At 42.8% G+C, this 24,982-nt stretch overlaps 1 protein-coding gene across 1 annotated transcript in view; it reads right to left on the bottom strand.

Moving 5' to 3' along the window:
• Positions 1 to 24,982, bottom strand: part of LOC121293867 (protein shisa-6-like) — a 521,308-nt gene that overhangs the window by 14,335 nt on the left and 481,991 nt on the right. Inside the window, exon 4 of the mRNA XM_041217286.1 lies at positions 19,016 to 19,078. Within this exon, the coding sequence (XP_041073220.1) occupies positions 19,016 to 19,078 (63 nt within the window). The remainder of the gene's footprint in view (positions 1 to 19,015; positions 19,079 to 24,982) is intronic.

Genomic DNA, 24,982 nt, shown 5'->3' with positions numbered 1-24,982 from the left:
AAATACAATTATATGACGTGCAGGATGGCAAGGAAAGGCTTGACCTTTTCTTTAAAGGCTAAATAGGAAAAGCACAAATATGCATATGAATGTACACACTTACACATTTGTTCGAGTACTCACATATTCATGCATATAATCAACACACACAGTCATTAATACAGCAGAATATTCATGTTTGAATATTAAGCATTACTAGTTGACTGTCTTCCTATCAAACCTGGACTCGTGTCCAGCAAATTAAAATACCCTTGTGGTGCACTAGCTGAGTTAACAGGTAACAGAGTAAACTTTAAAGAGCCAGACACTTACAGATAGGGTCTGCACATTCCAGAGGACAATTAATAACAGGCTTGTAAGACAGAGATGGATACTGAGGAGATTAAGGCTGCTGTGTAAACTGCTATTGTGTCATGCCAGCTTGATGGGATAATGAACAATAGTGGTATTTGTACATGCAGCTCAAGGTAGCCAAATACTATACAGGTAGCACCTGCTTGTTGCAAAAATGAGAGCTCTCAAGATAGTGGAAAGTCCATTTTTTCCTTAGCAGTAGCCCATAAAGGTGCTAGTCTGACCATCATGAACTTTGTAGAGGAAATCGGTTGTATTAATTGCTTGTCATTTAATGTAATATTATTTAAGAGTAATTCTCTTATTAGTCAATTTATATTAAAGCTTATTGTTTAAAAACCACTCAGGACTAAATCACACCGAAGTTATAATTGCAGGAATAACAAAATATTTGTTGCATCCGCAAAATCTGCTTCTGATTCACATATCCAGCCTATGGATTTTGTCTTCCTCCCCTGAAATTGTCTAATAATGAGGCCTTGTTCCACCTGGCCCTGGTTCTGTTGGTACCTCACCAAAGAGGGCATTACTTATGCATGAATCTAGGCAATGGTGATGAATGGCATATAAACAGAGCCATACGGACTTGAAATGTTAAATCTGTTTCTGTCTCCACAGATGCTGCCAGATCGGCTGAGTTTTCCCAGCATTTTCTGCTTTTAGTTCAGATTTCCAGCATCTGCAGTATTTTGATTTTATGATGATGAATGGCATCCCATCTATATTATTATCAACATTTTTTGTGAAATTTCCCACTGAGCAAGCATTGAATGAACAATATTGATGCTTTTTCCATAATAAGCTGTATATAACGTCCGCTAATACCTTCTGTCACACATCAGGGCACAACAATGTGGTGTAGTCATGTGCCACCATTCATGCCTTGTGATGTATCTGGTATGAATCCATCCCCCATGGAGACAATTACACACCTTATTAGAAGATGGCTATGGGCTGGACACAACTGTTTCATTCCAATTTTTTTACACTTTTGCTCGTCATGAACTTTTCTGCAGCGGTAGTGCATCACAATTCATCCAAGGAGCCCAGGTTACTTTGGAAACATGCACTTTTACATGCATGTTGTAGCTTGGAGCTATGGATTGTGATGGTAGAGGCTCCAACATCCTTTCCATCACACAGCTGACCAGGAATCTCTCCCATTCTTACCACCTGCCATTGGCAGGTGTTAGGAGGATTTGCAGGTTAACATGCATTGTGAACACACCTACCTTCACTGTCAAGTCCTAGTATGGGATTTGAATCCAGAGTTTCTTGCCCTGAGGCAGGAAGTTTACCCACTGCGATGCAAGATTTTCCCTTTTTTTTGTTACAGTACAAATCTCTGAATAAATGCCAACCGGTAAACAGAGCTGTGAGTAACTCTCCACAGTTTCCATGTCTCCTGCTTGAAATCATGTACAGATTGTGTGCATTTCCAAGGCAGGCGAATGTCGCAGTATGCACTAATTAGATATTTTTGCTACAGCAGCATGTGAACTCAAATATAATTCATTCACTTAATCACCACACCTGTACAGTGTAATTGTAATAGTATTTGCGGAAAGGCAACACATTGTTATCTCTCTAGGAATCCATTTCCAAATACGGAGTTCGCAAGAGATAATTCACAATGAAGGATGTGGTACAGCAGGCGTCTAATTGTGAATCGATCCTGAGGACCACTTCAGTTAGCAGGACTGGTTACCAGTTTTCAATTCCAAATAAGCAAACATAAAGGAAAGGATGTGCTGTGGCCTAATACACACTTTTCCTGTTCCTGGGCATTCTTAATATCTTAAGCTACACTGGGAAGGAATTTTCCATCAACTAGAATGTTCAAAGGAATCATTGTTTTGATTTTCCCATTTTTGGGAGCCATGCCTTCATGAGGTCTAGGCCCAAAGCTCTGGAATTCTTTTCAAAAATTCTCCTCCTTTAAAAGCCGATTAAAAACCTTACCACTTTGACTCCTGCTCTCATGTCCCCTTCTTCGGTTTGGCAACAATTACTAATTTAAAGGCTTCATTGTTAAGAGTGTGAGCTTTTATAAGATGGTTATGTTTTAAACTGTCACTTTGAATTCCAGGTCAAAAAGGAGCATTTGACCTTCCGCTAGTTCTGCCTGGTGATGAGCCGATGTGACCTGGTAACCAGGGGAACAGGGGACCCAGGTAAAGTGCTATTGAAAGCCACGTGTCAGGTTTAACACCTGAGAACAAAGGACAGAACAGCTGGCTTTGCCATCGGTAGACTTACAGTCTCTCAGGCAGTCTGGTTTAAAAAAAACCCTGAACGTCTATAGGGACAGAGGGAGACAGTCCTGGAGAAAGAGACAGGGACAGCAGCTGTTGTAGCCAGTAAAGGGAAAAGGGCTGTTTCTCTGTTGGCTACCAGATAGAATGTCAGTGCAAGGACAGCTTCTGGTTGAACAGACGCATGCAATGAAAATTTAAAGACTCTGGAAGATTTGTTATTGTATGGCCAGGAGAAGGAATCACCAGAGGGGGCTTCACTTTTAGACATCAGTTTGGGGATTCTCGGAAGGCTGTAGGAAATGACTTTTGACTTACAACTCAGTGAACTGGGGAGAGGTGAGCCATTGGAAGCTGGGAGTAATTTTGGACCAGTTCCTGTAAAGACTGCAATTCTGCAGAGAGAGTGCTATCATGCATAAATGCAGCATCGGGTTTTTGATATGTTAAAACATTAATAAGGGATGTCTTTTCTGCAGTTTAGTCATGCGTATTTTTAGTTTGTTTGTTACAGTAAAAGTCTTAAAATTTGAAATCTTGTCATGTGATCCTTTGAGTTGGTCATGGGGAATTCAAATCTCTTTAAATGTTATTGGTTTCTACAGGGATCATAACACCATATAAATGCAAGTTATTGATTTCTCACATGGCAAGTTCTCTATCCTAACTGGATCATCATGAGAAAGTGAACACACCCCTGGGAGGGAAAATGCGCTGTCAAATCACCATAGGGTGATTTCACATATAGTTATTTTCAGATAGCATAGATAGTTGGTGGTGTAGTGCTAATGTCACGAAACCAGTAACCCAGGCTAATGCTTTGGGGATAGAAGTTCAAATCCCACTAAGGCAGCTGGTGAAATTTAAATTCATTTAATAAATCTGGAATGTAAAGCTAGTCTCAGTAATGGTGACTATGAAACCACCAGATTATCATAAAATCCTATCTGGTTCACTAATGCCTTTTAGGGAAGGAAATCTGCCATCCTTGCCTGGTCTGGCCTACATGTGACTCCAGACCCACAGCAATGTGGTTGACTTGTAGCTGCCCTCTGAAATGGTTAATCCAGACACTTCAAGGGCAATTAGGGACAGGCCTTATATGCTGGTACTGCTGGTGACACCTCCATCCCACGAAAGAATAAAGAGGAAGGCTTTTCTTGATTTTTCGTTCAATCTGCAGGCTTTAAGGCTGCGTTTTTAGTTGACTGACCCACCAGGTTGGTAGGGGAATCCAAAAGGTGTGGGAAACCTGGAAGTCGGGATTCCCCTGCGGGTGACATCACCGATTGGTTCCTCACCATGATTGACAGGTTGGCTTCCAGTCAAATCAGTCGTGAAGGCCACAGAGCCAGGTAAATCCATGCCTGTCGGGAGGAGGGTTGACTGGGAGGGGAGAGAAAGGGCGGACGATTGACGATGGTGGCATTGTGGGGGGCGGGGGGGTTTGGTGCAGGGGGGGGTCGATTGAGTGGCCTCCCATTGAGGCCTTGAGGTGGAAGGTTGCCAGGCTGGTGGGAGGGTGGTCGTGGGTGAGCAAACAAGGAAGCTCCTCAGGCAGGCCCCTAAATCCAGGAGGTAGGTGCAAAGGAATTGATCTCCTGAATCTGAAAAGTCCTTGCCTTGATGAAGTTGCCAGGAAACCCGCTGTAGTTAAAGTCGAAAAGCTGTGTGACAATAAGACTCCCAAAGTTATTATCATATTCAAAGTTCGAACCCATATTCTTGGATCAGATTGTCACCTGTTTTCCTACCTACCTCTGTTAAGATCAGAAATGGATTAGTTGAAGATGGGTTAGTGTCAGAAGGTCGATTTCTCAGCTTTTAACACCTTTCTCTGACCCAAAAACTGCCCACTTTTTTATGTTAAAATTCAATCCTTTAAACCAAAACTTGGCATCATTGAACTTTATTTCCTGATATACCTCATCTATTCTTTTCAACTTCATAATCCTGCACTCCGAGCCTTGGCCTTTCCCTAAGTGACGAGGCTCAAATAAGACATTTGAAATTAAAAGATGGATATTAGGTCTGCCATGGACGGTCAGGCAGGTAAATTAGTGGCTGCTCGAGAAAGCTGGTGTTAAGAAGAACTTGTTTGAGGCGGTGATATGAAGGGAGCTCACACATTTTGAACACATGACATAAACAGGAGGGGAGAGTTTGGAAAAAGAGGTAAACACCTGGAAAACATGCACAAGGAAGACCCAAAATGTCCTGGATGGATAATATCAGAACGTGGACTGGCCTCTCTACGGGACAGGCAGTGAGGACAGAGGAGAATAGAAATCAGTGGAGAAAGATTGTTCATACTGCGGCCAACCCTCAGAACAAGGACAGATGAAAGACAAGACAGACGGACGGACAGGCAGTAGAGGGCAATGTCTACGGACTTTTGTGGACTGCAGCTAATTACCAATACTATAGCAGAGATGTTTCTAGGTAACAGTAAAACTCTCTTGGTAAAATGATTAATTTAAGTGATATTTTCACTAGCCTAAGTGTGAATTCTCTGGGCTGCAAATGAATTAAATCTGCTCACACTGACAAGCATAAACTTAAACCATATTAACATCTGGGCTTTCAAACCTTCACACCTTCTTCATGTTAACACGTTTTGCAGCATTTTTGCACCTTTCCTTCTCACACTTTAATCTGAAAATCTCTTTACACATTTCCCTCACATTCTTATTTATTTTCTCACATTTTCCTCTGTTTCTGCCCTTCTTTTTTAAACTCAGCCAATGTCGGAGGCCATATCGCCGATGGGAATGAGGAACCTTCATACTATGATTTGGTGTGAAGGCTAGCAGCCACAGATGTCAGTCCATGAAGGCTTCTCACACACATCGGAGATTGCTCTGTCCACTCTTTTGGCAGCTGCTCTCAGCTCCTACATTAACATAACCAATGCCAGCTTGGCTCAGCTGTAGCACATTAGTCCCTCTGGTGGAAGGTTGTCGATTCAAACGCTAGGCATTACACTTCAGCAGTACTAAAGTAAAGCCGCATTGTCAGAGGTGCTGCCTTTAGATGAAATGTTAAACTGAGGCCCCATCTGCCTATTCCGGTGGACATAAAATATTCCATGGCACTAACTTGAAAGGAGCTGCCGAGTTCACCCAGTGGCTTGGCCAACATTTAACCTCCAGCCAAAACCTCACTGAAATAGATTAGCTTGTCTTATATACCATTATTGTTTGCGGGACCTTGCTGTCGTTGCTGCGTTTAATCACAGCAGCGATGACAAAAGTAATTAATTGGCTGTGAAGTACTTTGGGATGCACTTGACACTGTGAAAAGCACAAAAATTGGAAGGTCCTTTCATTAAAGTAGTGAACAAAATGTTCAGATCTTTCTTCACTGGCATCACCAACTGTAATTAAAACCTCTGTTTAAAAATTACAGGCAACCGAATTTGATACAAAAGCAAGGTTTACATCATATTACAGATTGATTTCCAGCTTCGTATCAAAAGAGCAGTTCATGCAGTTATTAGAAATGTACGTTGCTCATTCAAATCTGGTATCATTACCACAGTGAAAAACCTCAGGAATTAACAGCTGAGCTAAATATTCACCCTTCCACATCACATGGACATACCAGCTCATTTTAACCATGAGTTACAACTAAATAGGGTTTGAATCAATGGATAATGCTGACTAATCTTTGTTTAAAAGATCTTCTATCTCCCATTAACATCAATTTATATTGCCAAATAATTGCTACATTTATTGCCAAAACATCATTTCCATCTGTGAAATTGTTTCTGCCACATGTTTACATAGTTTACATAGAATTGGAAACCTTTTCTCCACAGCTATCCTGAGGTAGCCTACCTTATCAAGACCATAGACCATCGAGTCTGCTCCGCCATTCAATCATGGCTGATAAGTTTCTCAACCCCATTCTCCCACCTTCTCCCCGCAACCTTTGATCCCCTTAACAGTCAAGAACCTATCTATCTCGGTCTTAAATACACTCAATGACCTGGCCTCCACAGCCTTCTGTGGCAATGAATTCCATAGATTCACCACTCTCTATCAAAACCTTTCATAATCTTAAAGAGCGCTATCAGTTCACCAAGCCGCCTTCTCTTTTTTAGAGAAAAGGCCTCAGCCTGTTCAATCTTTCTTAATCTGTATAAATTTTCAGGTCGATATAATCATTGTAAAACTACTTTGCAGAGCTTTCAATGCCTCTGTATCCTTTTTATAATATGGCGGTCAGGACTGTGCATGGTACTCCAAGTGTGTCTGAACAAAGGTTCTATAGAGGCTCAACATAACCTCTCTGCTTTTCAATTCTATCCTTATAGGAATAACCTCAGTGCTTTGCTTCTTGGCATGGGCTTATTAATATGGCCTTAAAATGCCTGTACTTTTGATGATTTTTCTATCCATACTTTGAGGTCTCATTTCTCTTCTACCTATTTAGACTCTTAATTGTTTTCCAAGAAGTGCAACCTCCTTATTCTTCCTTCAAAAATCGTATTTGAGGCAATTATGGCAAAGAGTTAGCTATTAATATATTATTAGCACAATATATTAATATATTAATTAGCACATTCCTTTAGATAATATTACCACCTTCAACACCTCTTTGTTCTTTTGTCTGTGACGTCTTTTGGTTATCTCCTCCTATCACTGGCTGCTTGTCCCAACATCCCCCCCACCCCCCCCCCAACCTTAAACCAGCTTATATTTCACCCCTTTCCTATTTTTACTTAGTTCTGTTGAACATCAACTGTGCTCTTCTCCACCGATGCTGCCAGACCTGCTGAGTTTTTCCAGGTATTTCTCTTTCTGCTTTTGTTTTGGATTTCCAGCATCCGCAGTTTTTTGTTTTTATAGCTATTAATATATCTTGTTCTCATGATGACTCACTACAGAAGCCTCCAGAAGTGCACATTACCATCAGTACCTCACACACACATTTGACTGATGGAGAAGTGTCTAATGGAAAAAATACAGATTTTCTTTAGTTTGTAAAAATGACCTTTGAAACATAAATTTATACGTTAGATTCAATGGGGTTAATTTTCACTCGGGGAATGGGTGGAAAACTGATAGCTGTGGATTGACCAAATGCTTCACACTCTGACTGATTAGAGAGGAAAACTGGATGGCATGTATAACGGACATAGGATCCACAACAAACAATTTTCTATCTGAAAACCGTGATGAAAGTTATCTCAATCACATTTTTTCTGATTTTTCTTTTTCTTTTCGTATCAGCTTCTCTCAAACAATCTTCCTGTGGTCTTACGAATGAACTGAGCACTTTTTTGTGAATCTGTCATTATGTTTGGGTTCCCCCATTTGTCAATCTACACTCTCTCAGTAACATATTTGTTACTCTAATTCATGCCTATAGGCCTGAGTAATCTATGGCCTTGGTTTTCCACCTTTCCTTCTGTTAGGATGCAGGTCAGGAAGCGTGCACCATCTGACATCTCCTACATTTCCACAAACAGGCCATTTGTTTAGGTCCAGTATTTTCCTGGTGGTGGTCCACTCCATGGCCTGCACCCAAAATTGGGGTGGAAATTGAGATGGTGCGGTAGGCTTGGGAGGCTATGGGGATCATCCAGCCAAAGATCAATTGGAGAGCTCCATCAAGGGTTTCACTCAGCTTTTGAGTCATCCCAGAACATGTTGCCTGTCTTTACTGAACTCATCAATTTAAGAGGCGGTGGGGTGAGTTGGAAGGGTTGAGGGGTGGGGAGGGGGGTTGTTGGGGAGAGCTTTGGGCACCGCAAGTGGTACCATCAAGGAATGTACTGGAAATTCTGATGCAGACTAAAACAACTGGAGACCTATATTGTGGGATCTGTCCTCTTTTCCTCTCCTTTGTGTCTGGGAACCGAGTATCCCCCCCAATCCTCTGCAGGTACATGAAGAACTAGCATGAATTACACATCCATGTACCTTTAATTTGAAATCACTGCACCATCACTCACTTTAATGTATTCTTTTCAAGCACCTTAGAGCAATGATATTACTTACCTTCGCTTCCTACAATCAACAGAATTTTATAATATAGACGTGCAGTGGGTATAGAGGGGATTCGTTAGAAAGGTGACAGGGAGGAGGGACTTCAGTTACATTAAGAGACTTAAGGTGCTTGGATTGTTTTCCTCAGGGCAGTGCTGCTTAATAGAAGATTTAATAAAGATTTTGTAGAAACCGTTACCACTGGCATGGCCGGGGGCGGGGTTGTTGATCAGAGGACTCAGATTTAAATAAGTTGGCAAAGGAACCATGGGGAGAGGATTATTTTTTATGCAACAAGTTGTTATGATCCGGGGTGCACTGCCAGTAAGGTTGAATGATGCAGGTTCAGTTGTAACTTGCAAGAACATTGAAAATATACTTGAAAAGGAGAGATTCATAGACTATAGGGCAAGAGCAGAGAATGCGACTAACTGGACAGCCCTTTCAAAGAGTCAGCATGGCATGATGGGCTGAATCGCCTCCTTCTGTGCTGAATGATTCCGTGAGACTTTGTGTCAACTACCTGCCACTTCTTTATTTATTGTTCCCAACCTTAGTGATGTCCTGCTTTTCGGTCCTTGACTCTTCACCCAGCTTTCTCGTTAAAATCAAAAGCAACAATTGTACCACTGTTTTAATTGCAAGTAAGAGGATTTAATCATTTTGAGAAGTCTCACACAATTTCAGAATGATATGCAGCTTCTCTTCGGGTCATGTGAAGCACAAAAGGTGAATTAGTTCAAAAGTAAAACTGCGACCAAAGAACTAAAATACTTTAAAACTCCTGTCCAAAACTGACATGACATTGAAAATGGCAATGATGGTCAGCAAAGGACTCTATCATAAACTTCAAATATTAAGAGTCCATCTGGGTGAAGGAGAATTCTATATTGCCTGCTTTTTAATTGAGTGATTTGGTGTTAATCAAACTGTCTGGCGGACATTTATTTAGTTGTCCTTACAACGTGATGCCACATTAAGCAATTCACAGTGTGCCTGCATAATGACTAATATAACAAATTCTAAAATAAAGGTTTCCGATGATAGTACTTCAGCGTGTATGAAAACCCCCATTTGTATTAATGGGGTTTGTTTATTCAACTCTAACCATAATTCAGCTGTAAAAAAAAAAGCTAAGTCCACCAGCATTTCTTTTCTGTTTGTAGTGGTATAAAACTGCTCAATTTTTGTCCTAATAATTCCTGACTTCCATTTCCGGTGGCTGGGAAGGTTGACACTGTCTCAGGTGGACGTGGAATATTTGAAGGAAAAACTGGAAAGTTATCCTGGCCAAGATTCGCTCCTTAATCAACATCACCAGAACAGATTATCTGGTCATTATCACAATGCCGTTTGTGGAATCTTGCTATGCGCAAATTGGCTGCCACACTTACTACATTACAACAATAACCGCTTCAGAAGTACTTCATTGGCTATAAAGTGCTTTGGGATGTCCCGTGGTTGTGACAGGGGCTATAGAAATGCATGTTTTTATTTTCTTATATGAATGCAAGCTGTTGTTGAAATGCAGAGCATGCATGAGGAATTGAAGTTGCTCCGTGTGCTGCTTTGAGTTCATGCCAATTATTGTGTGCAATGTTTTAAAACCTATTTATTTTGAAACTGAACATGATTGGAGTTCAGTCCCAAGTATTTTGATTGCTTATAAATGGCAGCCAACATTCAGCAATGAACAATTCTGTTGCTCCAGAATCCACCCAGTTATATTTGTGAATCAGCAGTGTAAAAACACCGTAGGATTCTCATCTCTACAAAAAATGTCTTGCAACATGAGATTTGAAATAGAAGGTACACTGAAACCATAAATAATGTACATCATAGTAGATTTCATATCACTGCCAATTCATGCTCAGTGAATAAGCCAGCTTTATGCATTTTATTCACTTTGCAAAACTGGAATTCACGCTGAGATACTAATAAGCATTTCCATTGCAGAAGTTCTTGCAAATATTTTTAACAGCTTTAAAAGGTTTTACAAAATGTAAAGCACATCACAATGTTCTTGTGTTCCCCATGGCCTGAATTTTACCCTTGGCAGGCGCGCGTGATCAGAGGACCCGCGACCGGTCGGGAAACGGGCCGCTGCCTGCGATAGGCCCCTTGACCGCGATTTCACGCTGCCTGGCTAATTAAGGCCCAGTCGGTCTGAAACTCATCCTCCCAATGGTCGGGAAGGGCTGGGCCAGAGTGAGGGCCTATCAGCCACTGGGTCCAATGGCGACTCGGCAGCGGGTTTAAAAACAGCACAGGCTGCCAGGGAAGAATGTATCTGCAGTGTTCTGAAGGCCGAAACCATGGCCTCAAGTGCAGCTGGGGATGCCGGGCGGGAGGGCAGGTTGTGTGGGCACTCCCCCCCACCCCCCACACCGTGCCTCATGGTCCTCCTGGAGGATGTGGCCACCAGGCTTCCCAGAGGTGGAAGGAGGAGGCCACCACGCCTGACAAAAAAGAGCTTGTGAGGAGATGGCAGCCCAGGTCAGCAGCCATAACATTGTGCGGCACATTGTGCAAAAGATTTAACAGCCTGCTGCACTCGGGACTTCCATTAGGCGGCAGGTGCTGGATGTCCAGCGGGATGTGTAGGAGGATCAGGCGGAGATCCATGAGGGCGTGCGTGCCATGGTCTCTGTTATGAAGGAGTCCATGTGGAGCATAAGCACTGGTTGGACCCTCATGGTCGAGTGCACTGCTTCCTTCATTGAGAGAGTGGCGACTCTCTTGGAGATGCAGCTCCAGGAACAGAATCAGGGGTTCCTGGGGTTGCACTCAGGCCTGCAAACCCTCACACAGGCACTGAGCTCAGGTGGTCAGTGCCAGTGTGGGAGATGGATGAGGCACCCAGTATCCCAGCTAGGTGCTTGCTCATCAATGGCGAGCAGGGAGGTCCAGAGTGACTTCACATTGGCGCACGAGCTGCTTGTCGTCTCTGCGGGCTCCTCTCAGGGCACTCTGAATGACGGCAGCAGCTCCTCCACCCCTCCGCTAGTGACCGTGGCACCTGATGAGGCTGCGGCAAATGGGGAGATGCCAGCCATGGCACTGGCCACTCCCTCCCAGGCGGGGCCAGCACAGGTCCACTGGCCAGAGGACGACTGCCAAGGTCATCAAGGCCCTCGAGACAGCAGAGTCAGCAGCCTGCCTCCAGTGCTGCTGCCAGCGAGGGGGGAGCACCAAGGGGTAGCACTTGCAAACGTAAGTTTATGGCGCCATGAGAACAAGAGGGACTGGTCATGGGTTATCTTCTGTTCTGTAACATTTTATGTTTACAGTTTTGTTAACACTTATGTTTACTGGTCTGGAAATGAAGACCAGAGAAGGTTATGTTAATTTGTTTGCATTGTCAAAATGAGATAAGTTTTGGTTTTGTCATAATGGCCTGAGTATGATTTATCTTTTTATCCTTTTGGTACAGAGTATGCCAGTGTGTAATGCTGGACATGAGTGGCTCCAAACTTTATTGCTGAGTGGACTTTGGGTTCACATGAAAGGGTCATTTCGGACATCTGGGATGGAGGTGGCAGCCTTGGCATGAGGTGGAAGAGGATCTTTGGCAGCCTAGCTGAAGGAGCGTTGGTTAATGTTGATCCTGGTGTCCCTGCCTCCCTGAAGGATACAGAGATCTGCCTCCATGCCCTCAGCGTTGTCCTCACCGTGCTCCTCTTCTGACTCACTACTGGATTCATCCTCTGTAGTCGGTGGAGGTGCGTCAACATCCTCTTCCTCCAGTGGGTCCCCCCTTGCCAGTGCCAGATTGTGCCAAAATGTGGACTGTCCACCTGCCCATGTGACGAGTGCGAAATCACATGGGCAACATAAAATCGGGTTCAATTGGGTTTTTAATGGCCTTAAGAGGCCTTTTAGTTGATGGTGGGTGTGGCTCTGACACCCACGTGTACCCACCGACCTGAGGATTGCGCACTTGCAGGATGGTGTCGGGATGCTCACCCAATGTCCTCTCGCGCTATTTTACGCCCGATCAGGTCGGGGGCATAAAATTCTGCCCCGTGTGTGATTCAGCTTCTATTCAGTTAAGAGCATTCACTTTACAGTTATTCATTTAAACAGGTTGGCAGAGTAGGTGAACATCACACGAAATTAGTAGAATCCATAATTAAGGACAGAATCATTGGGCGCTTGGACAAACATGATAAGAGAGAGCCAACATGGATTTGTAAGGAAAATCTAATTTCTAATGAAATTAGTTGACATTTTTGAGCAAGAGGAAATGACATGGTAGATAAGGAGTATCTATGGATGTTATAGATGTCCAGAAGGCATTCAGTAAGGTCCCACAAACATTTGCAGTTGGAAACAACTTATTGACATGGGTAGATAGATAATTAGCCATAGTCCATGAAGGCCCAAAGGCATCTCTCTCCATTAGAAAGAAAAAATTGGTTATAAAGCTTAATGGGCATCAGTTCACATCAAGTGATGAGCAAGGTGAGGAGAGAGGCCTCCATGAACTATCACAGTCAGTACGAGGTTTGAGCTGGTGCTATTGGCGTTAATCTGCACCACACTCTGCCACCTAACCAACTGAGCTTACCAACCCCCACTAATGATGTGGGTAGGGAATTGTTTAAGAGGTTGTTTAACTCAGCTCCTTGGTTTTCAGAAAAACTGATTGTATTTGTTTGACCTGAGTATATGATTTAGAAAACTGGCATAATGCCTTTGTGAGGCTATTTTGTAACATTATTTAAAAATGAGCTTTAATGTCTATTCATTAAGTGTTGGCACAGCAACTCTGTTAAACTGACAGTAACTTCTGGTGTTCATACAAACACATTTATAAGTGGAAATCTAAAAGTTGCTGTCAGTGATTCCCTACTCCTCTGCATGTTGAGCTATTGAAAACCTTGAAGATAAAAACCAATTGGAAATCACTGAATTGATGTGAACTTCCACTTTCTATGCAATTATTCTCACTGTAAAAACCCTTGAAAATGTTATGCCTTATTTAATGAGGTGAAACTGCATTTTTAATTGTGTACTAAGTCATAATTACTGCTTAAAAACTTCTCAGTTTCGGTTAAAAATCTATTAAAAGTTTGTTTATAATATTTCAGCTTCTATCTCAATCCCATGTGTATGTCTCAATTTTTATTTTTCTTCCTATAAAATTCTTTCAGCTCATTGTTTTTTATGTCTTGGTTTGGTGTCTGTGAGAATTCTTTAATGAGATTGGCTGCTTTTTTAGCCTGCTCGATGATATCACCATAGCCGAATGCCAGAGATTCCCTGTTATTGACACTGGAATGAACTTGGCATTGGGAAAGGTGAAATCCAGACCACAGAGATGCATCATGTTGTGTTATCACTATGTTAAATGGGATAGATTCAGAACAAATCAAACAGTCCAACTGGGCATCCATGAGGTGCTGTGGGCCATCAGCATTCTACTAATTGTATTTAACCACATTAACTACCTCATGGCTCACTCTACCATTACCATCAAGCCAGGGGATCAACCCTGGTTCAATGAAGAGTGCAGGAGGGCATGCCAGGAGCAGTATCAGGCATGCCTAAAAATGAGGTCCGATCCTGTTGAAGCTAAAACATAAGACTACATGCATGCTAAACAGTGGACACATCAGGTAATAGACAGAGCTAAGTGATGATCCCCCAACCAATGGACCAAAGCTCTGCAGTCCTGCCACATCTAGGCATGAATTGTGGTGGGCAATTGAACAACTCACTGGAGGAGCAGGCTACACAAATATCCCCATCCTGAATGATGGGGGAGCCCAGCACATCAGTGGAAAAGACAAAGCTAAAACATTTTGCAACTATCTCCAGCCAGAAGTGGCAAGTGGATGCCAAGGAGCTCAACCTCCTCCCAAGGTTCCCAGCATTACAAATGTCACTCAACATAATAGCAAGAAACAGCTGAAGGCACTAGATACAGCAAAGGGTAAACAGCCTTGCAAACATCCCAGCTGTAGTAGTGAAGACAAGACAATGTGAAAAATTGCCCAGGTATATCTTGTCTACAAGTCCAATCTAATCCCCCCCATCAATCTACTCTTGATCATCAGCAAAGTGATGGAAGGAGTCAGTGACAGTGCTATCAAGTGGCACTTACGCAGCAATGAACTGCTGACTGATGCTCATCTTGGGTTCCACCAAGGCCACTCAGTTCCTGACCTCATTTGAGCCTTGGTCCAAAAATGGAGTTGAACTTTAGAGGTGAGGTGAGTTGGTAAAAATGTGGGATTTGACCAGTGTGCCATCAGGGACCCCTAGCAAAACTGAAGTCAAATGGACTCCAGTAGTGATTGGAGTTATACCTGACACAAAGGGAGATGGTTATGTTTGTTGGAGGCCAATCATCTCAACTCTAGGACATCAGTGCAAGAATTGCTCAGGGTAGTGTGCTGGGTCCACCCATTTCTGTTGCTTTATCAATGACCTTCCCTCCATCATAAAGTCAACAGTGTGGTTGTTCACTGATGATTGCATAATGTTCAGCACCATTCGCGACTTCTCAGGTACTGAAGCATTCCATGTCCATATGCAGCAACATCTGTTCAACATTCAAACTCAGGCTAATAAGTGGGAAGTAACAATTGTGCCACACAAATCTCAGACAATAACCTTCTCCAACAAGAGACAATCTACTCACCCCCTCTTGACATTCAATTGTACTACCATCATTGAATCCCTCACCATCACCATTCCAGGATTGCCCAGTAACAACTGGAATAGTCCTATAAATACTGCAGCTACATGAACAGGTCAGAGGTTGGGAACTCACCTCCTGACTCCCCAAAGCCTAACCACCATCTAAAAGGCATAAGTCAGGAGTGCAATGGAACACTCTCCACTTGCCTGGATGAACGCAACTCCAACAACACTCAAGAAGCTCACCATCTTTTCAGGACAAAGCAGCTTGTTCGGCATCCCATCCATCAACTTGAACATCCACTCCCTCTAGCATGGGTGCACAGTTGAAGCAATGTGTACCACATAAAAGATGCATTGCACCAAGATTCCTTCAACAGCAACTTATAAACCTGCCACCCCTACCACTTAGAAGGACAAGGACAGCGGTTGCACGGGGACACCACCACCTTAATGATCTACTCCAAGTCATACACCATACTGACTTGGAATTATTTCATTGTTCCTTCCTCTTGCTGGGTCAACACCCTGAAACTCCCTTCCTAACTGCACTGTAAGTGTACCTGCACCACATGGGCTGTGGTAGTTCAAGAAGGTGGCTCACCACCACCTTCTCAAGGGCAATTAGGGATGGGTAACAAATGATAGCTTAGTCAGTGATGCTCACCTTCCATGAAAGCATAGAAAAAAAATCATTAGATCCTCATGGACATCTTTCTTCATTGTCAGAAGCGAGTGCAGTTTGTTCACTATGGTTATAAAGTAGGGGTCAAAGACTCCAAGGCTGGAAGTTTACATCACCCCTCAGGAAGGGATAGCAGGTGTAAAAATGGGCACCATGCCAGTGGTGCCATGCCCATTGCTTGCCCACCTCTACCCTTTTGTCTTGTGGGTATCTTACTCATGGCACAGGAGTAGTGGGTGGCCTATCCATCTGTGATTCAATTGAGGCCTTTAAGTGGCCATTAATGGACTCTTAAGGGCCTCGTCCCATTTCCCATTGTGGACGAGGTCCACACCACATCTCACGACCACCCAGCAGGAACCGTCGGCCTAGTGGACAACATAGGTTGGGAAGAAGCCTCCCGGTTGGGAACTCTTGTTCCCATCAGAGGTCACCCCCAAGGTGAAAACTCCCGCCTGCATTCCCCTATCCCCCCACACACCCTTACCTATGCTGTCTCCCCACCTCCCCACTGCTGGGGCCTGCCAGCCATTTCACAATCAGTTCTCCATCAGTGAACACCTTTCATATGGACTGTTGTAGTCCCAGCAAAGGCCATCGTTTCTGGGAGAAGAGAGCTGCTGACCATTTGATTGGTTGGTAGCAATTTGATACAGGATTTCCCCATGGCTCCCAGCTCAAGACACTTAAAGGCGTGATGGCCATTAAACGGCGGCAGGGCAAGCTGGCCAAGCACAGGTGGGCTTGCTCCTGACTTTTATGGCGGTGGGAGGGGAGGGGGGTGGGGGGAGGTGGGGGGGTGGGGGAGGGGTGCGGGCGGCGAGAACGGCCGAGGATTCTGCCACCACCATAAAATTTAGTCCCAGGTGTCTCATTAGTTTGATTTGGATGCCCTTAAACATGGTGATGGTTTTTCACACAAGAGTCACCGTGATGATCAAAGTGCATGTCAGCATAACTGGAAATGGGCCAAATGACCAAGAGCAGTAGCATCCTGGAGCTTGTACTTGCATCCGCTCCAACACTGCTGTTCCAATGTGCTGCTAATTTACCCAGCTTTGATACTGAGAGTGTATTTGATTAGCACTGTAATAGTCCAATTACCCTTAGATGGGATGGTGTATTTATGAAAGCAGGTCAGATTGGATATTGAAAACTGATCGCCAGGTAGCACTATAAATTAACGGTCTTCCTGTTACTCACTATTACATTCTGTACATAGCACTGGTCTTATTGCAACCACATTGAAGTGCCTCATAGTTATTTTTCTGCATGGGCATGTATGCAATTCCTTATTATTATTGTTAATCATAAATACATCCACATAAATGTCTAGAAATATAAACACTGCAGCCCACTGATGTCGTCAGGACTGATTTGAATGATAATTCCAAGTATGGCATCAGGTCTCAAAATACGTGAGCTTTTTGTTGATGGAGTTTCCACACAGATGCCTAAAATACCTCCACAATGGGTGTACTCACACAGAAATATGTTTTCAGATAATATCATCTGTCCTGATGAGTAACTGATGGTGGACAACATGGGTGGAGGAGAAGCTTCCTGGTTGGGCACCCTTGTTCCCATCAGAGGCCAGCCCCAAAGTGAAAACACCTACCTGCATTCCCATGCACCCCCCCCCGCACCCTTGCCCACTCTGTCTCCCCCTTCCCCCCCTGCTGGGGCCTGCGCTCCATCGGTGAACACCTTTCATAGGGACTGTTGTAGTCCCAGCAATGGCCATTGTTTCTAGTGGCGCTGCATGGAGAAGAGAGCTGCCGACCATTTGATTGGTTGATACCTTCCACAGTCTGTCTCTTTATTCAGCAATACTCAGGTTCTGTACTATCTACTTAGCTTGGCCTTTCTACTCGCAACACAATGGGAGACCAAATAGTATCTAACATTTTGACAGAAGTGCCTGACAAAGAAAATTAATAGATTTATGATGTTGCTACTTATACCAACCTGCAGTGTTGCGAGGAGAGAACCTGTTGCGGGAGCATATTAAAAAAAACTTTAGTGTTTGGGTAACCTTTTAACAACTTCGAGTGGGTGGGAGAACCATACCTGGCCAGGTGGCTCTGTATCACCAAATTACTTTCCTCTGAATATTCTGAGGTAACATAATGGACTGCTCATCTCTAGGTGTCATAATCATTTATTTTTTTCAAACAAATTTGGGCTTTATGTAAAACACCAGAACTGAACAACTATCTATTGTGCAGGATGCCTGTGTGCTTCTTTTACAAAAACATAGGTAACCCTTTACATTTCCCAGCCACTAGTTAGAAAAATATGCTTCTACATTAATGAGGCTCTTTATTATCTTCTCATTCATTTCATTTATAGAACTTGCTGCATCCACATGACTGCTAGGTTTTCCTGCACTACAACAGTAACTTCACTTCAAGTATGACTCCTTGGCTATAAAGTGCTTTGGGACATCTTGAGGATAAGCTGCTAGATCAATGCAGTTAAATCCTTTGTTTAATACTGATTTCCTTTGCCCAAAGTCTAGCATAAAGAAATGAAGGACACAAGAAACAACAGAAAATTTAGTGGAGAGTTGAAAAAGAAGAATATTTATCAAACTTTGACAATGTAGATTCCTAACTTCTGTTTTAGTTTTGAAGTAATATGAAATCAGTCCTAATCTGTGGTTTGGATTATTGCCTTTTACTTGTGTTGTCTTCTAGCTGGATGAGGTGTCTCTTATTCTATGAGTCACCTGGACATAGTCTGTGTTAAGTTTTCCTTAAAACTATTTACTTACAGTTACTTACATCGAATACTTCATGTTATGAACATTATTTTCTGGAGACGAATTGTTCTGTATCTTGCTCCTTTGGAATCTCTTAGTCACCTGGCCCTGATGTCACGCTTACATCATTATTAACCTCCTGGTCTAATTAACATAACCATTAACCTATTACTCTACAATCCGCTGAACCAGCCAGTTCCCAAATATGTATATCCGAACATTACTCCCTGCCAACTTAAAGGGTAAGCAGTGAATGAAAAGCTCCACTGAATTAGAACCCTGTGCCTCAACAATACAAACACTTCATACTCACCATTTGTGGGAGTTTGAGTTGGACTGATCAGTCCCAAGTGATTATAATCATGTTGATGATCACCTGCAAAATAAGGAAACAAGGGGTAAAGCTAAATATGAACAAATTATTCCTCTACAAACATCATTTCCATTGTATATGAGCCGGTACACATTTATACAGCAAATTACAGAGCCAATGCTCGCAATGTCACTGATTTATTGATTCCTCCATTATTTTGAGATCAATTCATTTGTGGTAGTTCAGGAAAGAAAAATTGGGTTGGATTTTCCCTCAGGTGAGCGGGAAAAGGTTCAAACCCCTGGAAGGAAACAGTCGCTCATTGGGACCTCATGGAGGTGCCACCTCAATTGGAATGGAGGCAGGTTCTCTGTCCAATTAAAGATGGTGGGGCTGGTTTGCAAAACTGGAGGGCCAATCATAGGCCTTCCAGCTTGAAAGGAGCAGCAGGCTGCACGAAAGTGTTAAAAAGAGAGGAAGTGCTTCAACGTGGAAGTGCCCACTCTTCAACTTTTAAAAATCTTACATTAAAACTTGGTTCTTGCAGCCAAGCCACCACAGTAGGGTTGGCTGGGGTGTTTGGGGGGGGGGGGGGGGATGCTGGGGAATCCTTCTACAGGGTGGCCTGTGGCTGTTCTTCCACCCAGACAGGTGGGGAAGGCAGTAGACCCACCTGGCAGGGGCTGGACCCATTCCCCATCTTGCCGCCAGGTGCCTGCCTCCAGGCATCTAACTTGGCCCCTCTACCAGTGCTAAAACCTGATGTCTGCCTGACAAACTCCAGTTGGCATCCTTTAATCAGACTGAATGAAGCTTTTCACAAGTCTTATTGACCGCCTGCTGTGTGTGGAAGGGTAATTGACACTACCAGACAGGTCCTGCCTTTGTAAAAACTGCCTGGGGTTGGTTTGGCACCTGCATGGGCATTGGCACAGCATCCAGAGGTCCAGAGGGACTAATATTTAGCTCTGCCCACCCCTGAATCCAACTCTGTCAAGGGTCCAAAAACCCATCTTTCTCTGGCTGCTCTTGAGTTACTACCATTTTAATTTGGATCCCAAGACTTCACTCCCCATGAACTAGATCCCAGTATTTAGGCAACTAAATCAGGTTAGATCATTCTGCTAACAGTTCTGTAGCCAGTTTTCACGTTGGTCAGAAGCCTAATGAAAGAGCCAGATTTCACAGTGTAAACATGCGTAGTCTTGCTCAAGGGCATTACACCCACAGAATCTGAATTTAAAGGCTCCAGTATGAAAACAGCCTTTCTCCACCTCAACTCCAGTGAATCACATGCACTAAAGCAATAGACTTGCTAACCCATTCACAAAGTTGGTGAAGTTTATCAAACCCGATATCTGCAAATCCACTCGCAAACATCCAAGCTCCAGATCAAGGAGGAGCTACAGCCACATCCAGTAGCAATTCATCCCGATTGGTAGCTCTTGAGAGTTGAATGTAGAGTAGTAGAGGAATCATCATTGTTTATCTGCGCTGAATTCTTCAAACTGATTGTCATAATAAGCAGACTGCAGAACTGAGATGATTTCTAATTGGAAGTCATGACACCATGGAGTAACAGAATTAATTGAGGAGCACAACACTGATATCACAATATGAAAAATTCAAATTTACCCAACACATGCAGCCTCCACAATGCTACAGCACATGAGATACCAACTCCCAGGCACCATCTTTATTCCAATTGCGCACACAAGTTATGCAGAAGGGACAGATCTTCAGAAAATATACAATCAAGCGGTTTCATTGGTCTCCCTTTCTTGTCTTCAGTAACTTGTTATGGGAGCTCCCTCTCTTTTGCTCCCTTGATAGTTTGGCATTGTTGATCATATTTACTTGCCAATAAACCACCAGTAAAATGAGATTCCTCCCTCCACACTGCTGAAAAATCTTGCTTCTTCTCACTGTTGGCAAGTCATCTTCCTTTGTTGCAAAGTTTTCAACCGAGGTTTCACAAAAAGGTGCCGAAGAAATGTTCCACAAAAAGATGAAGGCAAAATAGAAATGAAGCTCACTCGAAGGCATGGTCAACATGCCAACCTCCTGACCCTGCACTTACTTGCAGCAGTGGTGTTCTCTTGATGCATTCGTTAATAAGATAATTCTGGTTGGAGTTGACTGGTTCTCCGAACCATCAGACTACATACAATTCATTCCCAGAAGGAGATGAAGACCGATCTTTCGGCAATGGTACAAGTTGATTCCTGAGGTATCAACCTTAACTTGGAGATAGCACTCTAACAGCTGAGCCAGAAGGTATTTGGGCTCAAGGCCCACTCCAGATACTTGAGCACTTTGTCTAGGTTGACACTGAGGTGCAACATTGTTAGAGGTGCTGTTCTTCAAATGAGAATAGCGGCTGTGCCTTTCCCCACAGGATTCTGTTTGAAAAAGAGTGGGGGAGTTGTCTGGGAATTGTCCTGACCAACATTTATTCCACAACCAATATCACTAAAACAGATGATCTGGCTATTAATCTCGTTGCTGTTTGTGTGGCCTTGCTATGCATAATTTGGACGCCATGTTTCCTTATGCTACAATAGTGACTGCACTTCAAAAGAAACTCATTGTTTGTGAAGTGCTGCAGGATAATCTGAGATTGTAAATGGCACCGTACACATTTAAGTATGTTCATTCTTTCTTAGCTCTACATGCTGCTTATCTTTCTTTACGTGTTGCAGGTTAAGGCAAATTATTGCTACATCTGTGAATTTTGAAGCTGACTCAAATTTCCAATAATGGAAATCCAGCAGTAGTCAGCTATGAAACTTCATTTGCTGGGCTGCTGGGTTAATTTCACACGATAGTCAAACCTGTCTGTTGAGGACACTGTTGAAAAGTGTTTTCATGCAGATAAAAAGCACACATTCAGTGTAGACATGATTGGTGACATGGTAATATTTCAGGCCATTGAACACACACATCCATTCATACATACCATGAAGCATCTTCCTTCTAACGACACTTTGCCATATGATGATCCATGCCCTTTTAATATATATTTCTGCCAAGTCACTAGAGAACATGCCTGAAGAACCCCATAGATGATTCATGCTCTTCCCTGCAGCAGTATCCCTCCTGCTGATTGTGGTATTGATAATGACCAGAAGGAAATCTATAATTAAAGCATGCACTTCCAGGCCATTGAAGAAGGAAGCCGGGTGCTGTAGTGTATTGAAAATTGCATTGTGCTCTTTGTCCACTTGAGGCCACCATATACACATGCACCAGCAGAGGGAGTCTGCTAGGAAGAGAATAATAAATGAAAAAGGCTCTGTGTTCAACAGCTCGTGCAGTTCTAATTGCAAATATCTCTGGCTGAATATATAACTGTTTCTGCACCAAGAACTTCACAGGTGCATAGAGGTCTGAATTCAGTTAATATTCATTCAGTGCTGGAGGAGATTTATGCCAGATTGAACTCTTCGATCTTCCCATGATTTTCTCCCTCATTTTCTTCTTCTTGTAGTTTTTGATTATTACTGACATTTGGATTCATGGCTATTCCGCCTCTCGATCCATATATTTACTTCCTACTTGTCTGAATCTGGATGGGGAGTTTTTAGCATGTTATTTATTAAAAGAAGCCTCAATTTTACATACAAAAGGGGGTAGTAGAAATTAAGAATTCTTCCCTTCCTCTCTTCCCAAAAGGCTGAGATAACTGGATTTTTATTAAGGCAAGGCTAAGAGGTGTAGAGTCAAGGTGGGTAAATGGAGGTACAGATCAGCCATGATCCAAGTGAATGGTGGAGAAAGTTCAAGGGGTTGAATGTTCCTATATTCATACCTAATTCTGCTCACCAGTGTTAATATCCATCTTTCCAGAAAGAATTTCTAGGTAGTGAACAGGAATCCTGGCCAATAATCTCCTTCCTTTCTTGCCCAGGGACACTGAAGCCTATTGCCTCTGTTGTGGTTCTGTTTAAGGGGCAATAACTCAGCATTGAACAAGAATCAAACCCAGTTTCTATGACTCAGTGTCACAGTACACCCAGCCAATACCCATTAATCTTTTGAAAATGATGTGAATAGAATTGTCTATGATCCACAACATCTCTACACCAGAGGCTTACAGAAGATCATTTATGTAGATATTCAAGTTAAAACCCTACAGTTTCCTTGAGAATAGGAGACATTAAAAGCTCCAATAGATTTAATAAATTGGTAGGCCCTCAGTCTTGTTCTTTATCAGCATACAAGCATCATTTGTTCCCAAGCACACGTGAGCTATATGGCCATTATGCCATACATTTCAAATTTGTAATGAAAATGTCATTTGCCACAAACCTGTGCTGCAGTTTCTATTGGGGTAAAAGACTGTTTCCTTGCAGCTTCATTCTGCAAGAAAATATGTCATGTAGTTAGGATCGTATTCTTGGCTGTGTTGTCACGGTTTGGCTGTTGTGCAGCTGTGTAGCATCCATTGATATAGAACTTTGTCAAGTCCATGTAGGTGCACACACAGATATATGGAAAATTAACACCTTATTTTTAAAACAAAATGGAAAATGGGAAATCTGCATTAAAACAACATGGATTTGAGAGGTCAGGTGACCTCCCTTTTTGTCTGCTAATAACTGCCCAAGGCTGGAAGTTAGCCTGCTTGTCTGGTCGTCTCATTAAAATACAAACTATCTTTTGAGACATTCCATTGAAAGGACATTAACATGCAACAGATCCTTCCTGTGGAGTCAATGGATGCTATTGTCGAAATAGTTGCAGAAATTAATGCACAATGGCCTTCATAGATTCCTTGGTTAAAAAAGGGAAACCCACAGAATGGGTGTGAGGAGAACCCATTACATAATAAGGAGGTGCAAATGGCTGAAACGCAAACCCTATTGTGTCTCAATGCTTAAGTCATCAGGGACCATTTATGTGGCCAGTGTAAAAAAAGATACTATGGCCACCTGACAGAAACCACCTTGTGATAAGGAGCATTTATTAACACAGATTTAGAGAGCAGCCTCATGTCAGTCAGTTTGGGAGACAAATAGATTTGGAGAAAGAGGTCCAGCTCAAGAAAGGAAGGAGCTTGAATAGAATCCATTAACAGGCAAAGAAGTGGGGTTAGCCTTTTACCTGCCAATTTGAAGAATCAAGCCAAACCTTCACTACAGGGTCTCGACTGCACCTTGGCTGGAGCAAAGCCAGGAACCTACTGCTGTCTGTAAGTCATTGCAAATTCTTTGCTGGAAACTTCCAACCTTTATTTCTTAAGTGAGCCAAAAGGGAATCATCAGGCTTGCGAAGTTTCAAGCTTCCATTTTGAAAGACTCAAGTGTAACAGCAATGTTCTGGACTTTTTAAAAACCTATTCTCCTTCTTTGTAATCAACTATTTTTGTATTTGTATGTGCGTTTTGTGTGTATGCGTGTTTATCGAATAGATGCTACTGCAAATACATTCGGATGTTTAGAAATAACCATTTCCTTTTTTATAACTTACGAGAAAGCCTGACTTTTGTCTGATTTTTTTTCCGGGAATAACAGTACTTCGAGGTGAAAAAACTCTTTCCCTTAAAAAGAACACATCCATCTGTGGGCAGTCAAGAGTTGGAAAAAGGGTGGGAGGGGGAACCATCCTACCATCTCTCCCCTGTCAGTAACAACTTCCTTGGTAAAATAAGGCAATTTACAGAAAGCAAAGATGGATACTGAGTGGGTAGAGAGAGGAAATTATTGGGGCAGTGGAAATTGGGGGAGGCTTCGTGGTTGAGTTATTGCTGAAGGGTGAGAAGAGAGCATGAAGACAAACTGATGTAGTGATAGAGTCAGTGAGGCAGCACCTAAAAGACTAGACTTCAATGGTGAAGCAAATGTGAGTAGCAGTAATCATGAATTAGAGGAGAATGGACATGAGGAAAGACATGGGATGGAATAAATTGTGGAAGAATTTACAAACAAGATTAAAAAGTCTTTCGCTAAGCGTGTGATGAAATGT

This window comes from Carcharodon carcharias, chromosome 22 (genome assembly GCF_017639515.1).
Source record: "Carcharodon carcharias isolate sCarCar2 chromosome 22, sCarCar2.pri, whole genome shotgun sequence".
Taxonomy (NCBI): Eukaryota; Metazoa; Chordata; class Chondrichthyes; order Lamniformes; family Lamnidae; genus Carcharodon; species Carcharodon carcharias.
This window is presented reverse-complemented; position numbering and strand designations above follow the sequence as displayed.